Source organism: Bufo bufo, chromosome 1 (genome assembly GCF_905171765.1).
Source record: "Bufo bufo chromosome 1, aBufBuf1.1, whole genome shotgun sequence".
NCBI classification, from domain to species: domain Eukaryota; kingdom Metazoa; phylum Chordata; class Amphibia; order Anura; family Bufonidae; genus Bufo; species Bufo bufo.
The window spans coordinates 65,944,549-65,961,407 of record NC_053389.1 but is presented as its reverse complement, the minus strand read 5'-3'; the positions used below and the strand labels follow the sequence as shown (position 1 = coordinate 65,961,407).

The following is a 16,859-nucleotide window of genomic DNA, read 5'->3' as shown; positions in this document are numbered from 1 at the left end:
TTTTTTTTTTTTTACGGTGTTCACCCTAGGGGTTAGGTCATGTGATATTTTTATAGAGCTGGTTTTTATGGACGCGGCAATACCTAATATGTATACTTTTTTTTATTTTTTATTTTTTTAACTTTTTTTTTTCATTCCTTACTTGGGGACTTTTTTTTTTTTACATGTGAAACTTTTTTTTATTTTCAACCTTTTATTTTTATTTTTTTTATATTACACTTTTCGTCCCCCATAAGGTCATACAAGACCTCTGGGGGACATTTACTTTACTTTTTTTTTTTTTTTTTTTTTTCCACTGTTGATTTCTCCTGTAACTGGGGCTGACATAGTAGCCCCAGTTACAGGACAAATACACCCCTAGAGAGGCTGTACAGCAGCAATCCAGCGCTGTACAGCCTCAGAGCAGGGCTGATCGAGGTCTCTGAGAGACCTCACACAGCCCCTGCACTCTCCGGTCACGGCAGTCACATGACCGCCGGCCCGGAACAGGAAGTGCTCAGCGCTTCCTTCTCTGCAGACACAGCGCTCGGTGAGCGCTGTGTCTGCAGCGATCGTGAAGGCAGGGACACCTGGGAACTGTCCCTGCCTTGTCTTAGGGTTGCCCTGCTGTCACTGACAGCGGGCAACCTGATCAGCAGCTGCACGATTAGCGTGCAGCTGCTATTTCTGAAAGGATGTTCTAAAACGTGCTTTCAGAAATAGACGTCCACCCATAGGACGTTTATATCCTATGGGCGGACGTAAAGCGGTTAAAAAGAAGGAACGCACCGGTGAGCTCAGCAACACCAAAAGACCCGGAAGACCACGGAAAACAACTGTGGTTGGTGGATGACCAAAGAATTCTTTATCTGGTGAAGAAAACTCCCTTCACAACAGTTGGCCAGATCAAGAACACTCTTCAGGAGGTAGGTGTATGTGTGTCAAAGTCAACAATCAAGAGAAGACTTCACCAGAGTGAATACAGAGGGTTCACCACAAGATGTAAACCATTGGTGAGCCTCAAACAGGAAGGCCAGATTAGAGTTTGCCAAACGACATCTAAAAAAGCCTTCACAGTTCTGGAACAACATCTTGAGACCAAGATCAACTTGTACCAGAGTGATGGGAAGAGAAGAGTATGGAGAAGGAAAGGAACTGCTCATGATCCTAAGCATACCACCTCATCAGTGAAGCATGGTGGTGGTATTGTCATGGCGAGGGCATGTATGGCTGCCAATGGAACTGGTTCTCTTGTATTTATTGATGATGTGACTGCTGACAAAAGCAGCAGGATGAATTCTGAAGTGTTTCGGGCAATATTATCTGCTCCTATTCAGCCAAATGTTTCAGACTGCCCAAATAATTTTGTACAAAATGTATTTGCCAAGAATAAGCATAGCATTAGCACAGAATATTTTCTATATCTATGGCATTATTGTACTTTATTTGTGTTTGCAGAGTGCTGCTGCATTGTATTTTTTTTTCTTTATATATCCAAGCCTGCTAGAGTCAACACTTAGCCAGTGTTAAGTGGATCATACTGTATTTGTCTAAGCCCATCGTACTGAGAAAGTGTCCATGTGACGTGGAGAAGTCACAGTGTAGTGGAGAAGTAAGAAACCAGATATGTCATTACAAGCCAGTGGCATGCGCTTTTAAAGCTAGGTGTACTGGCCCCGACTTAATCTGCACATTGCGCTGGAGCTGACTTGTCATGACGTATCCTGGCCTGCCGGACATCAGGGGTGTTTGGCTCCTTGATTATTTAATCTGGCACTGCCTAGATGAGTATTGAGGAGAAAGTTGCATTTGGCTCTTGAAATATAATGCTGCGGTTAGGGCTGCAGCTATCAACTATTTTTGTAATTGAGTATTCTATCGATTAATCCAACTATTAGCCGAGTACTCTAATAACAAAAAACTAAGAACGTTTTTCTTTATAAAAACTCATCATCCTCGCTGCTCACCCATGTCATCAGGTTCCCACCCCCAGTGCCATCAGCTGCCCCCCCCCCCCCAGTGCCATCAGCTGCCCCCCCCCAGTGCCATCAGCTGCCCCCCCCCCAGTGCCATCAGCTGCCCCCCCCCCCCCAGTGCCATCAGCTGCCCCCCCCCCCCCAGTGCCATCAGCTGCCCCCCCCCCTAGTGCCATCAGCTGCCCTCCCCTAGTACCATCAGCTTGCCCCCAGTACCACTATATCCCCCTCCTAGCCATGTCCCCAGCGCCAGTACTTCACTTTCCAGTAGGGGGCCGCTCCACCGCTCCTCCATCTTCTGACGTTACACAGCGTCGGGTCATAGTGCACGTAAGCGCGCACTATGACCCTACGATGTGTCAGGTCCGGAGGACGGTGCGGGCCGGTGGGTGACCACGGAGCGGTGAGTAATAGCAAGCGCTTCACTCTCGCTCTGTGGTCACATGACACAAACGAATCCTCGATGCAAAAAAAATTTCATTGAGGATTTTTTTGTGTCGAATTACTCGATTGAATCGAGTAATCGTTTCAGCCCTAGCTGCGGTGCTGGTTTAGAAAAATTAAGTGATGGGTTCACTTTAATCGGTATATATGGAAGCTTTTCTCTCATTTATGAGTGTCATTACGTTTTTATATCCTACAGGTGACCCCAGTCTGAAGAGTGGAAATGGTATACCGCAGCGTTGTGTGTATCTGGAGGAGCTCGGCTCTGAACTCGATGGGCAGGACTGGTTGGATATGGATAATGTAGAGCAGGTAGGTTACATGACAAACCCCAAACGTATGTCAAATACATTAGTAAAAATTTCTTAAATTGGTATTCCCCTCTCAGATAATGGGGGCATATCGCTAGGATATGCCCCCAATTTCTGATAGGTGTGGGTCCCAGAATGGATCAGGGAAGCTGGTGTCTGGAGGACCCCAGGTTTTCCAGGGTCCTGCCACCGCCAAGCACTCTCTCCATAGAGGTGAATAGGAGCTTACTGCGCTTGCGCGGCCACTGCTCACATTCATTTCTATGGGGCTAACGGAAGCAGCCTAGACAGTTTTCGGGGTCCCCATAGAAATTAATCGAGGGTGGCTGCGCATGCGCAGTGTGCCCTCCACAACTTTCAGGGATCCGTTCTCGATGAAGGTGTGGGTCCCAGAGGTGGGACCCGCACCTATCAGACAATGGAGGTATATCCGAGCGATATGCCCCCATTGTCTGGGATGAAAATACCCCTTTAAGACCCAGACCTGAAGTCTTTTCTTACATGCATGTCAGTAGTTTGTTTGGTCGAACAGTAGTTTCTTGTAAAATTCTTTTTATTAAATTTTTAAACAAATAAAACAAAACATGCTTTTCCATGTTACAAAGAAGATAACAAATACAGAAGTATTCACAATATTAGAAGAGATATAGTTTCTTATGGATTTTACCGTTCTGATTTCAGGCCGTGTTCACGCGGCTTCTTCTCCCTGAACCTGGGAAATACATGATTTGCATGACATCCTCGGGAGCTCCCAATTTGTCTGCAGAACGAGACGCAGGGGAAAAGCATATAATTCCGTTCCTATTTTCTTGTTTCCAGAGAGCCAAGAAAGAGGTAAGTGCTGTTTATGCCATGAGGTGTTATACTATGCATGCTACGTTTTGGTTTTTGTTACCTGAGATGCGTGAAAATTTGTCTCCCCAGGTCACTAAAGTGCCAGAGAATCTACTGCCTTATGCAGTGCGCTGCAAAGTATTAACAGTCTCAAATGTTCGTACTGTTTTGCTTACCCCTGAGATATATCAAGGTCAGGATGTTCCAGCTCAGGTTGTAGACCTCATGCTTGAAGGTCTGCGTGGAGCAAGTAAGTCATTGATACATAGCAGTTTTTATATGAAGCATAAACTAGCTCTATAGCTATGTCAGACTGTGATTACGAGATCAGCACTGGCCAAATAGTGAAGTACCGTATTTTTCGCTTTAAGACGCACCTAGGTTTTTGAGGAGGAAAATAAGAAAAAAAATTTGAATCAAAAGGTGTGCTTTTGGTAGGTTTTGAACTAATGGTGGTCTGTGGATGCCGCACTGTTATGAGGGATCTGTGGATACCGCACTGTTATTGGGGGATCTGTGGATACCGCACTGTTATGAGGGATCTGTGGATGCCGCACTGTTATGAAGGATCTGTGGATGACGCACTGTTATTGGGGGATCTGTGGATGACGCACTGTTATTGGGGGATCTGTGGATGACGCACTGTTATGGGGGGATCTGTGGATGACGCACTGTTATGGGGGGATCTGTGGATGACGCACTGTTATGGGGGGATCTGTGGATGACGCACTGTTATGGGGGGATCTGTGGATGACGCACTGTTATGGGGGGATCTGTGGATGACACATATGGGGCTTGGGAAATAAAAACTTAATGACCCAAAATAGGATTAAGATAAAGTACTTGCCTATGGCCTTATCCGATCATAGTGCTGTGGTAATGGAATTGGACTTGAACAGAAAGCAAAACTTGCCAATGTTTAAGTTCAACCCTTATTGGTTATCGTTCATTCCAGATAAAGAAAGTATATTGCTGGAGTTAAAAAATTTCTTCCAGGAGAATAACAACTCTGCCAATAGATTGATAGTTTGGGATACCGCCAAGGCATATTTAAGAGGATCTTTGTTTAAAAGAGTGAATTATTGGAAAAAAAAATTACTAAAGAAAAAGGGGATCTATTAGAAAAATTTCAGAAGAAGTAAGATTAGTATGTATAACGAATCCCACTGGAAATAACAAGCAGAAATGGGAGGAGGAACATGAAAAGTAAAAAATTTACTATATGGAGAAAACTAGGAAAGAATTGTTCTTTCAAGGGTTTCGGTTAGCCTCAGAGGGAGAAAAGGTGGGGAAAATCTTAGCAGGTATAGTAAAAAATCAGAGAGGGAAATCATGGATAGGGGCGATTAGAGACAACCGGGATGAAATAGCTAGTTCACCTGAAGAAATTAAAAAAGTTTTTGTGGATTACTTTTAAGAACTTTATAAGTCGAGGGTACAATACACAAAAAAAGACTTGGACCAATGCCTAGATCAGATTGTCTTGACTGAGATATCTAAAGCCCAAAAGGAATATCTGGAAAAATAAATATCTATCTTAGAAATAGAAGAGGTTTTGGGTACGGTGAAACCAGTAAAAGCACCAGGGTGCGATGGACTTCCTTTTGAAATATATAAGACCTTCGCGCAGGTGCTAATACCAGAGTTAAGAGCGACACTCTGTGAGGCCCAAAAAATAGATGATTTACCAGATTCAATGAAAGAAGCAATTATTACATGGATTCCAAAAAAGGGTAAAGAACAACTAGACCCCGGCTCATATAGACCAATATCTTTGTTAAATACGGATGTTAAAATTCTGGCAAAGGTTTTGGCAGGTAGGCTTTCTAAGGTGATTAAAGGTATAATTCACGAAGATCAGACAGGTTTTATACCAGGAAGAACGATATACTCAAATATAAGAAGGTTGTACCTAGGGTTGTTGCGGGTATCGAAATTTCGATACCCAATCGATACTTTTGTCCCGGTATCGATACGATACCGGGATTTCCGTTTTTTCGATACTGGGCTGCGCTGCTGCGCAGTCTAGTATCTCTGAACATGAGCGCGCTGCTATCGGCGCGCTCATGTTCTCTCTCAGCAGCACGGGGAGAAGGAAGCTGTCCTCCCTCCCCCTGTGCTGCTGCCGCTGCCACCAATGAGAAGAGAGGGGCGGAGGAGGGGCGGCAATGAGAAGAGAGGGGCGGAGGAGGGGCGGCAATGAGAAGAGAGGGGCGGAGGAGGGGCGGCAATGAGAAGAGAGGGGCGGAGGAGGGGCGGCAATGAGAAGAGAGGGGCGGAGGAGGGGCGGCAATGAGAAGAGAGGGGGCGGAGGAGGGGCGGCAATGAGAAGAGAGGGGGTGGAGGAGGGGCGGCAATGAGAAGAGAGGGGCGGAGGAGGGGCGGGCGCACTGCGCCACCAATGATAGGATTACTATCGGAGCGATGGGAGGAGACATCAGCTTCACTAGTGGGCGTTCCTTTTCCCTGCGCTGCGATTGGACAGCGCTACAGCCAGGGAGAAGGAACGCCCACTAGTGAAGCTGATGTCTCCTCCCATCGCTCCGATAGTAATCAGCTCAGCAGCATGTGGAGCAGGAGAGGAGACAGTAATGGGGCACTGCGGGCGAACGGAGCGGCGCCCAGGACTAAATGGTGAGTGCTGAGACATCGCTGGGTGCCGCTCTGTGTGGCCTAATAGTGAAAGTCTGGACTCATATACAGTAGTCAGTCTTTAACACATACAGGAGGCGGGTGCCGGCAGCAGAATCGCATTGCCGGCACCCTGCCCCTGACAGGGAGCTGCGATCAGCGGCAGTTAACTGCCGCTGATCTGCTAGTACCCGCCTCCTGTATAAAGGGGTAAAATCATTGGTGGTGCAGTGTGCCCCCCCCCCCCCTCAATCCCCCCATCCCATTAAAATCATTGGTGGCACAGTGCGCCGGCCCCTCTCAACCCTCCAGTATTAAAATCATTGGTGGCAGTGGCCACAGGGACCTCTCCACTCCCCCTCATTGGTGGTGCAGTGGCAGCTTCTGATCGGAGCCCCAGCTGTGTAAGCCTGGGGCTCCGATCGGTTACCATGGCAGCCAGGACGCTACAGAAGCCCTGGTTGCCATGGTAACATCCCTGATGCTGTGTGCACAAAGCACAGAGCAGCAGGGACAGTGTGGAGTCTTATTCACCCTGATAGAGATCTATCAGGGTGAATAGGAAAAGGGATGAAAGATCCCAGGTTCTAGCCCCTAAGGGGGGAAATAGTTATTAAATAAAAAGTGAAAAAAAAAAAAAAACACTAAAATATGAAGTATAAATCACCCCCCTTTTCCCAATTTCACATATAAAATATATAAATAAACATATTACATCGCCACGTCAGAAAAGTCCAAACTATTAAAATATAAAAAAAAAATCTAGGTGGTGAATGCCGGAACAGAAAAAATAAAATAAAAACTGCGCGATTCGCCATTTTTAAAAATGAGGAATGCACGTGGCTTTTTTTGTTTATTTTTTTCGCGTGGTATCGAATGGTATCGAGTATCGCAATACTTTTTCATGGTATCGAAACCGAATCAAAAATTTGGTATCGCAACAACTCTAGTTGTACCTTAATATTGAAGCTAACTAAACAGAAATCGGTGAGAAAGCCATACTCTCATTGGATGCCCAAAAGGCATTTGATTGTATCGAGTGGGAGTACTCATGGGCAGTCTTGAAAAAGGTTGGTATAGGGGAGGGATTTATAAGATGGATACAACTTATATATTCCAACCCGAGGTCTAGGGTGATGGTGGATGGGAGCCTGTCCCTGCCTTTTGCCCTCGATAGGGGCACTAGACAGGGATGCCCTCTCTCCCCATTATTATTTGCTATCGCAATAGAACCCCTGACATGTATGATAAAAAATGATAGGGAGATTAAAGGTTTTCAATATGGGGAAGAAAATGAAAAATTACTAATGTATGCCGATGATATTTTACTATTTATGCACAATACTGGGGATGAGTTTAAAGAGGACCTTTCACCAGAAGAAAGCCTCTAAACTGACTATACAGAAGTGTAGAGCGGCGCCCAGGGATCCCGCTGCACTTACTGTTATCCCCGGGCGCCGCTCCGTTCTCCGGTTATAGCCTCCGGTATGTAAGTAGTTAGGCTCCACCCACTTGATCCTGCCGGCGTCGTCTTCTCCTATGCTGTAGCGCTGGCCAATCGCAGCGCTCAGCTCATAAGGGATCCCTGGGCGCCGCTCTACACTTCTGTATAGTCAGTTTAGAGGCTTTCTTCTGGTGAAAGGCCCTCTTTAATAAAGTAATAGATATAATAGACAAATTTTTTTTTTTTTTCTGGTTTAAATATTAATTGGGAGAAATCCCATATGATGTTATTAGGGAATGGGCAATTACAGAACAGCTCAAGGGTGCATGTGCTTGAGCAACACAAGAGTTTTAAATATCTAGGGATACAAATTTCTAGAAATATAGAAAAATATGAAAAATTGAATGTACTCCCCTTAATAAAAGAACTTAGAACAAAAATACATATCTGGAAGAGATGACCTTTGTCAATTCAGGGTCGGGTGAATTTAATAAAAATGATTTTCCTCCCCAAAATACTGTACGTTTTACAAAATGCCCCAATGAGGTTGCCGAAGAAAATATTTAGGTTACTAGATGGTTTAATGGGGGATTTTATCTGGAAAGCTGCCATTCCTAGGTTAAAGAGAGAAGTGCTTTAGCTCCCAGTAAGAGAGGGTGAATTAGCAGTTCCTAATTGTTTTTTTTTATTATTTAATAACACAATATAGTCAGATAAAAGGAAGTTTAAATGGTTTAGTGGGAAGGGAGGAATTAATGAAAATGGGGTGGAGAGGGGAAATTAATCATTTAGAGGTTTTGGAGTCAGGAACCTTAGGTAAAAATATTACAGTAAATAGAATATTGAATTCAATGGAATATATATGGGTGGAAGTTAAAAAAATATTAGATACTAAAGGTTATTTGCCGTATACACCTATTTGGAAAAATACCAATCTAAAGGAAGTGCAAAGGATTAGGTCTTATATTGACTGGGATAAAAGGGGGTGAAATATCTAGGTCAAATATTCGAGGAAGATAAACTGAAGGATTTTGGCACCTTGGTATGGGAGTTTGGGATCCCCCAACAGGATATTTATAAATATTTTCAGCTCAAAAATGCTATCAAGATACCGGTGTATTTAGATAAATATAGAATAGATAAATTTACTAATGTAGGAGAAAGAAGAGGAACAACAGCAAAAAGATATGGGATTTTGATGGAGGAAAAAAAAAAAACGGATTACAATACTTGCAAGAGGAAAATGGGAAAAAGAGCTCCCGTTTCTTACAGAAGAAAAATGGAAGAATGCCCTTAGAAGCTATATTATGGTGTCGGAAAGGGACTCACATAAAATTTCTAAGTTTTTTTATAGTTCATAGGTTACATCGATCTCCTTGGGTCCTAAAGAAAATGGGGGTAAGAACTTCTGATAAGTGCCCAAAATGTAAGGGAGAGAAGGCAGATCTAATACATTGTTTTTGGAGATGCCCTAAACTTTTTGGTTATTGGAAAGAGATCGCAGAAATTATATCAGTATTTTTGGATGTTCAAGTTTTTGGAGACCCAGTAGTTTGTATATTAGGGGCTACAGAACATCTTAAATTAAATAAAGAGATACGATTGGTTTTAGGCCAAGTACTATTTCAAACCAGACTCCTTATACTTCGGAAGTTGGTAAACGGAGATCCCCCCCCCACAGTGGGACAGTGGCAAGAAGCAGTTACTAACGTGATCAAACAGAAACGGGTGTCTGAGAGATATAGTGAGAGACTAGGAAAAACTGATAAAATATGGAAAAAATGGCTGTACTAGGGCCGGATGTGTTTTGGTTTTTTTTTCTCCTCTTTTTCTTTCTCTCTCTCTCTCTCTCTCTTTCTCCAAAGGGTGGAGGGTGGGTATTTCGGGGAAAAACGCTATTATATTGTTGTTAAATGTACTAGGAATTTTTTGATGATTTGAATTTGTATATGTTTCTTATATAATCGATTAAAATAAATATATAATTGACACTTATGGGGCTCTGTGGATGACACTTATTTCATCCACAGATCCCCATAAGTTTCATCTACAGATCCCCCATCAGATGCATCAGTGTGGAGGGAGGAGGCGGAGACACTCATGGCGGGGCCTGATGCAGTGATTCTACTCTAATACACCGGACCCCGCAGCTGTTAAGTACATTCAATCCGAATGGGTCCGCAATTACTGTACTGTACTTACTGTAATACCGTATGTATAGCATTAAGACGGCACAGACCGGCAGCTCCCTCGGTCATGTGCCGCCTGCCTCAGCTCCCTCGGTCATGTGCCGCCTGCCTCAGCTCCCTCGGTCATGTGCCGCCTGCCTCAGCTCCCTCGGTCATGTGCCGCCTGCCTCAGCTCCCTCGGTCATGTGCCGCCTGCCTCAGCTCCCTCGGTCATGTGCCGCCTGCCTCAGCTCCCTCGGTCATGCGCCGCCTGCCTCAGCTCCCTCGGTCATGCGCCGCCTGCCTCAGCTCCCTCGGTCATGCGCCGCCTGCCTCAGCTCCCTCGGTCATGCGCCGCCTGCCTCAGCTCCCTCGGTCATGCGCCGCCTGCCTCAGCTCCCTCCTCATGCGCCGCCTGCCTCAGCTCCCTCCTCATGCGCCGCCTGCCTCAGCTCCCTCCTCATGCGCCGCCTGCCTCAGCTCCCTCCTCATGCGCCGCCTGCCTCAGCTCCCTCCTCATGCGCCTCCTGCCTCAGCTCCCTCCTCATGCGCCGCCTGCCTCAGCTCCCTCCTCATGCGCCGCCTGCCTCAGCTCCCTCCTCATGCGCCGCCTGCCTCAGCTCCCTCCTCATGCGCCGCCTGCCTCAGCTCCCTCCTCATGCGCCGCCTGCCTCAGCTCCCGCATGAGGAGGGAGCTGAGGCAGGTGGCGCATGAGGAGGGAGCTGAGGCAGGCGGGGCAGGCGGCGCGCATGAGGAGGGAGCTGCGGCAGGAGGCACATGACCGAGGGAGCTGCCGGTCTGCGCCGCCTTAATGCTATACATACGGTACTACAGTAATTGCGGACCCATTCAGATTGAATGTACTTAACAGGTGCGGGGCCCGGTGTATTAGAGTAGAGTCACTGCACCGGGCCCCGCCATGAGTGTCCCCGCCTCCACACTGATACTTCGCTGGCCGCGCTGTGCAAGATAGCGGCCAGCGAAGTATCCGCTTTATAAGATGCACAGCCATTTTCCCCTCACTTTTGGGGGGGGGGGGGAAAGTGCGTGTTATAAAGCGAAAAATACGGTAATATTCTCTGTCTGCTGGATTTTTGGTCACAAGTTGGATTCAACTTTGCCAGCATAACTATATGCCATAAATTTGTGAAACATACAGGTCCCATCTCTGGAACCTGCACCTAGCTCCAGGCTGGGGATTGTGCAACCCTCATCCTGCCTGGCTAAGGTGGTTCCAGACAGTTAATAAAAAGGTGGCTGGACTCACTTCTATAGGGTGAGCAAGTATGCTCGTCTGTTTCTGTAACTCCCATGAAAGTGAATAGAGAGAGCCACAGACTAGTGTTGAGTGAACTTTTATTTTCAAGTTCAGCGTACAAGGTTCGGGTTATCTAAGAATTCCATTATGGATTTCGCTATCAGAGAGCATAACTTATGGTCCGTGGTAGCGGAAATCCATAACGGAATTCTTAGATAATCTGAACCCGAACGTTGTACGCCGAAATTGAAAACAGAAGTTCGCTCATTCCTTCCACAGACATTTCTGCAGACTTGTTTTGACTCATTCTCCACCTGAATTTAAGGGTCTGAGGGGACCCCATTCTGGAGAGAGGTGCATCTGTCAGACATTTATGGTATATCTCGTGATAAATCCTGCAGTGAATGTCTAGGAAAGGAATATCCCCTTAAAGTGGGTTTCCAGCTTTACCTCACTTTTAATTAGGCTCTGGAATGGGCCTCGCCTGAATTAAGAAATCCACTCGCCTACTTCCCACTGCTCGGTTACAGAAACAAGGCTCTATTCAGAGATGCTTCCAGATGAGGTTATGTGTGCCGCTGCAGCCATTCACTGCCCTCAGTGGTGATATGTCCTCAGACAGGTTGTGAACCAGCAGGGACACATCACTGCTGTGGCCACTGACTGGCTGCAGTGGTACACGTCACCCTCATCTGGAAGTTTACAGGCTGGGGACTGGACTCATCACCAAATCACCCCCTTTAACAATAAGAAAAACTGTCATATATGTTTATTTCTGCGTTACTGCTTCAGTTATTCCCAACTTTCTAAGAAATATCTCCTGGAAACCCCTTCGGCTGCCCTGCACTTACACCTACGCCTGTTCAATGCTTCTGTTTCAGACTTTGACGAGGTAGTGGAGTTTTTGGAGGAGGTCATTGAAGCCCTCTTGGCTGATGAGGAGGTGCACTCCTTCAGTGAAGTTTTTTATCCTGTGTTTGATGTGATCCTGAAACGTGTGAAGGACTTGGATCTGTGCCAGATGTTGCTCTACACTTACCTTGATCTCCTCCTCTATTGCACTCGTCAGAAGGACATTGCAAAGGTGATTCATTTTACTTGAAAGTGATGCATTCAAGAGGTTTTCCCATCTTGGACATTGGGGGCATATCGCTAGGATATGCCCCAATATCTGATAGGTGCTTGCAAAGTGACAGAGGGCGCACTGCATATGCTGGCTCTAGCTTTGTTAGGAAGAGATTGTCCTGTACCATATGATGTCTGATTTTCATTTTTCACTTTAGTCATAGGATCACCCCTTTAAATCTATATGTGTCGCACGGCAAGGCGGGAGGATGCTCCAAATATATGAAAGGCCTGTGGCTCTGCATAAATTTGGCCCCAGCAGGACAGGAGGAAACAAGACCTCCATACAACATGCCAGTCTGATAATTGTCCTCCACAATTCTTAAATCTTGCATAAACCCACTCGCCTAGCTAGCTATGGCCACTTTCTCACCCTTTTTTCAGAAGGTGTGTAAAGTCTCAAAAATGGCGCACTTTTATTTTATTTATTTATTTATTTTTACCTCCAAAAACTCTATTTATAAATTCTTTCCAGTGTTTGTAATGCTTTTATATTTATATATATATATATATATATATATATATATATATATCTATATATATATATCTATCTATATCTGGCACCATGGCAAAACAGCCTAAATACCCCCCCCCCATAAGCCTTTTATCTTGGTAACGCTCACATTACACTTTTACACCATGACTCAGTGCAGGAAAAATTAGTGGCATATTACTAGGATATGCCACCAATGTCAGATAGGTGCGGGTCCTACTCGCCGCCCTTGTTTTGTGTGGGAGCTTCGTTCTAGAGATAGGTGCGGGTCCCAGCAGTGCAATATGTCAGCAAAACAGCAATGTTCCCGGTGAGACAACCCCTTTAAAGGGTTTGTTTGACTTTCCCTCAAGCCAGCAATTGCGATAAAATAATAAAAGAACGCATACTCGCCTACTTCTTCCGCTGGTCCATTCCTCCCTGTCTCTGCAGCCATGAGCTCACCTTCTCTTGCAGCAATGATGTGCCCATATACCTATGACACCCCTGCAGACCATCACTGGCCTCGGCATTATTTGGCACGTGACCATGGAAGCCAGTGACTGCAGCTGTCACTTGGAGTATGCAGGTACATCATAACTGCAGCCAGCAGGGAATGTCAGAGCGGTGGCATTGGAAGCGGTGGGGGTGAATGGATTATACCTTCTTTTATATATTAGTGGGTTTTTTTTATCACAATTACAGCCTTGGGGAAAAAAATTTTTTGTAAATCAACACCCCTCTTAACACGACTATGGGCTTTCTTACTTTTACTGCTGTTATATTTTCCAGGTTTTTGTGGCGTATATTCAACCTCAAGATCCGTCAAATGGACACCAGTATCAAAAGACGTTGCTGGGGGAGATCCTTAGTATTTCCTGCCTTCTGCGTACCCCAGGAGTAGTAGAAAATCACGGCTACTTTCTGAATCCTTCACGCTCTAGTCCACAGGAGATTAAAGTGCAGGAATCCAATATACATCAGGTAGAGTAAGTCAAGGTTTGAGGCCCTAAATTGAAGAGAACCTGTCATTAGATTGGAGCCTCTAAACCATGCAGCTGGGGTCTAGCTCTTTTAAAATTCTCCATGGCAGCCAGCTGTCTTGTCTTTATGTAGTTGAAAAACTTATCGTATCCCAGCTTTGGGCACATGCCTGTGGCAAAGATGAAATTAAGGGGAAGTACATCTCGCTTCATTGCGCATGTGCAATGAAGCAAGGTGTACCAGCACCAGGTGAGATGGTGGTCGTGTGACTCCCGGTTTAGAGATGGATGCAAGTGCCCAAAATAAGTATGGCAGCTTTGGGCACATGCACAGTTGAAATCGAGGACAGCATACTTTGCTTCGCTGCACAAGCGTGATAGCATTGGCTCCATCTGTGTGAAACCGCCATACTTACCTTGGGTAATAGTTCTTTTACTAGATATTGCTAAAACAGCTGGTTGTGTCAGGGGGGGAACCTTTGGAAAGGTAAATGCAAGCTGCATAAGGCCATGCTGGCTAGATTTAAGCTGTCCAATGAACTGCCTGTATCACTAATGCATTTTAATTTTATTTTTCGTGTCTAGTTCATGGCTCAATTCCATGAGAAAATTTACCAGCTTTTGAAGAACCTTCTCCAGTTATCTCCAGATACCAAGCATCTCATCTTGTCCTGGCTGGGGAACTGTCTACATGCCAACGCAGGCCGTGCTAAAATCTGGGCCAACCAAGTTCCTGAAATCTTCTTGCAGACCTATGCTTCGGACAGCTTCTTTCTGAACCTGGGCGCTGCCCTTCTACGGCTGTGCCAGCCTTTCTGTAAACCAAAGTCGGCTCGCTTGTTGACCTTCAACCCCACTTACTGCGCTCTTCGAGAGATTAATGAAGAAGAGCAAAGGAGTCGGAACATACACATGAAGGGTGCGAAGAAAACTCACTTAAGCCAACATTTACATTCTCTCTACCTGTACTTTTTACCCAGATATTTCCAAACCTTTTATTACTTGTGTCCTAGTCATATAAAACCTCAGCATGTCAGTTTTGTTTGCTGTAATATTAGCATTATGTTCCCAAGAAGCCGATTTCTCGGGAACTTTTTAGAAATGAATTACTCATGTCCATAGCTGAAAGGGCTGTCTATGCATGGATGTATTCAGCACTCTATGTAGCAGTACCGCTCTCTGGTTAAACGAGCTGCCCCCCTAAACTAATCTGAGATGCAGAATTAGGCTACTTTCACACTAGCGTTCGGAGCGGATCCGTCTGATGTTTCATCAGACGGATCCGCTCCGATAATGCAGACGTTCGCATCCGTTCAGAACGGATGCGTCTGCATTAAAACTTAGAAAATTTTCTAAGGCTACTTTCACACCTGCGTTTAGGTCGGATCCGTCTGGTATGTGCCCAGACGGATCCGCACCTATAATGCAAACGCTTAGATCCGTTCAGAACGGATCCGTTTGCATTACCATGAACAAAAAAAAAACAAATTTTTTTTTTTTGTTCATGATAATGCAAACGGATCCGTTTTGACTTTACATTGAAAGTCAATGGGAGACGGATCCGTTTGAAAATTGAGCCATACTGTGTCAACTTCAAACGGATCCGTCCCCATTGACTTACATTGTAAGTCTGGACGGATCCGTTTGCCTCCGCACGGCCAGGCGGACACCCGAACGCTGCAAGCTGCGTTCAGGTGTCCGCCTGCTGAGCGGAACGGAGGACAAACGGAGCCAGACTGATGCATTCTGAGCGGATCCGCATCCATTCAGAATGCATTAGGGCTGGACGGATCCGTTCGGGGCCGCTTGTGAGCCCCTTCAAATGGAACTCACAAGCGGAGCCCCGAACGCTAGTGTGAAAGTAGCCTAACTAGTGCTCCTTTGTCCCACAAGCAAAATAGCCAAAACTTCCCAGTTGCTGTATAGACACCCGCTGTTCATTATTTCAATGGGTTTATTGGGACTGAAGTATTGATAACCTATCCTCGGGGAGTATTTCAGTTATATCAAGTTATCCCCTATCTTATGTAACTATTAAATGGGTGGGTGTGCGACTGCTGGAACCTCCACTGAACATGAGAGCACAGCCCTGTACCCTGCGGGGCCCCTGAAATGAACAGGGAAAGATCAAGCTTGTGCCTTGCTGCTTCATTCATTCTCTATGGGACTGCTACAGATGGCCGAGTACAGCAGCGTTACCTGCTGCTCCGTTCATTTCAGAAGGCCCCATGGGGTGTGGTGCCCCCATTCTCTTGAACAATGCGGTTTCCAGCAATCGGGCCTCAACTGATTAAATTGTTAACTCCTATCCTGTGAATAGATTTAACCGGAATATCCCTTTAATATCTGATCAGCGGACGGCGGTCTGACTCCCGGCACCCCACTGACCAGCTGTAGTGCTCAGTTTATCTGTGCAGTCCCTTCTTTTGCCTATAATGTCACGTCTATCGGTCACAAGGCCTTTCTGTTAGTGCCTTTCAAGTGAATGGGCCGCTATATAATGTACAGCGCTGAGCTTGGTTTATTATAAAGAGGCCGCAGCCATCACAGCTGATCAATGGGAATGCTGGGAGTCAGACCCCCACTGATCAGGTATTGACGATGGGTATAGTGGTAAAACCACTAACTATGGTTTTGAATTTTCATATGTTTACCTCCAGGTCTGGACAAAGAGACTTGTCTTATTCCACCTGCCGATGACCAGCAACCAGACTTCCCTCAGAACTTTAACTTGGTGACAGAAAACCTGGTACTGACACAGTACACCCTTCATCTAGGCTTTCACAGGTATCTCAACCTTCATTTGTATGTTGACAGCCTTGGCTTATCTCAGTTATGAGCGTGCAGCGCTGAGGTCCCCCAGGCTTGCCTAACAACACAGGACTATACGGGTATGATAGGGGACATTATCAGAGTCTGCAGGACTTGTATAGAAATCTTGCATCGTACAAAGTAAGGCTACTTTTACACTGGCGTTTTGGCTTTCCGTTTGTGAGATCCGTTCAAGGCTCTCACCAGAGGTCCAAAACGGATCAGTTTTGCCCTAATGCATTCTGAATGGAAAAGGATCCGCTCAGAATGCATCAGTTTGCCTCCGATCAGTCTCCATTCCGTTCTGGAGGCGGACACCCAAATGCTGCCTGCAGCGTTTTTCTGTCCGCCATGTGGTGCAGAGCAAGACGGATCCGTCCTGGCACACAATGTAAGTCAATGGGGACGGATCCGTTTTCTCT

The 16,859-nt window shown here is 45.7% G+C and overlaps 1 protein-coding gene across 3 annotated transcripts in view; it reads left to right on the top strand.

Moving 5' to 3' along the window:
- Positions 1–16,859, top strand: part of UBE4A (ubiquitination factor E4A) — a 46,578-nt gene that overhangs the window by 11,055 nt on the left and 18,664 nt on the right. For all 3 annotated transcript variants that reach the window (XM_040425579.1, XM_040425588.1, XM_040425597.1), the window contains exons 4-10: positions 2,599–2,711; positions 3,392–3,544; positions 3,635–3,794; positions 11,928–12,130; positions 13,436–13,627; positions 14,212–14,545; positions 16,287–16,413. In XM_040425579.1, coding sequence (XP_040281513.1) covers positions 2,599–2,711; positions 3,392–3,544; positions 3,635–3,794; positions 11,928–12,130; positions 13,436–13,627; positions 14,212–14,545; positions 16,287–16,413 — 1,282 coding nt within the window. The remainder of the gene's footprint in view (positions 1–2,598; positions 2,712–3,391; positions 3,545–3,634; positions 3,795–11,927; positions 12,131–13,435; positions 13,628–14,211; positions 14,546–16,286; positions 16,414–16,859) is intronic.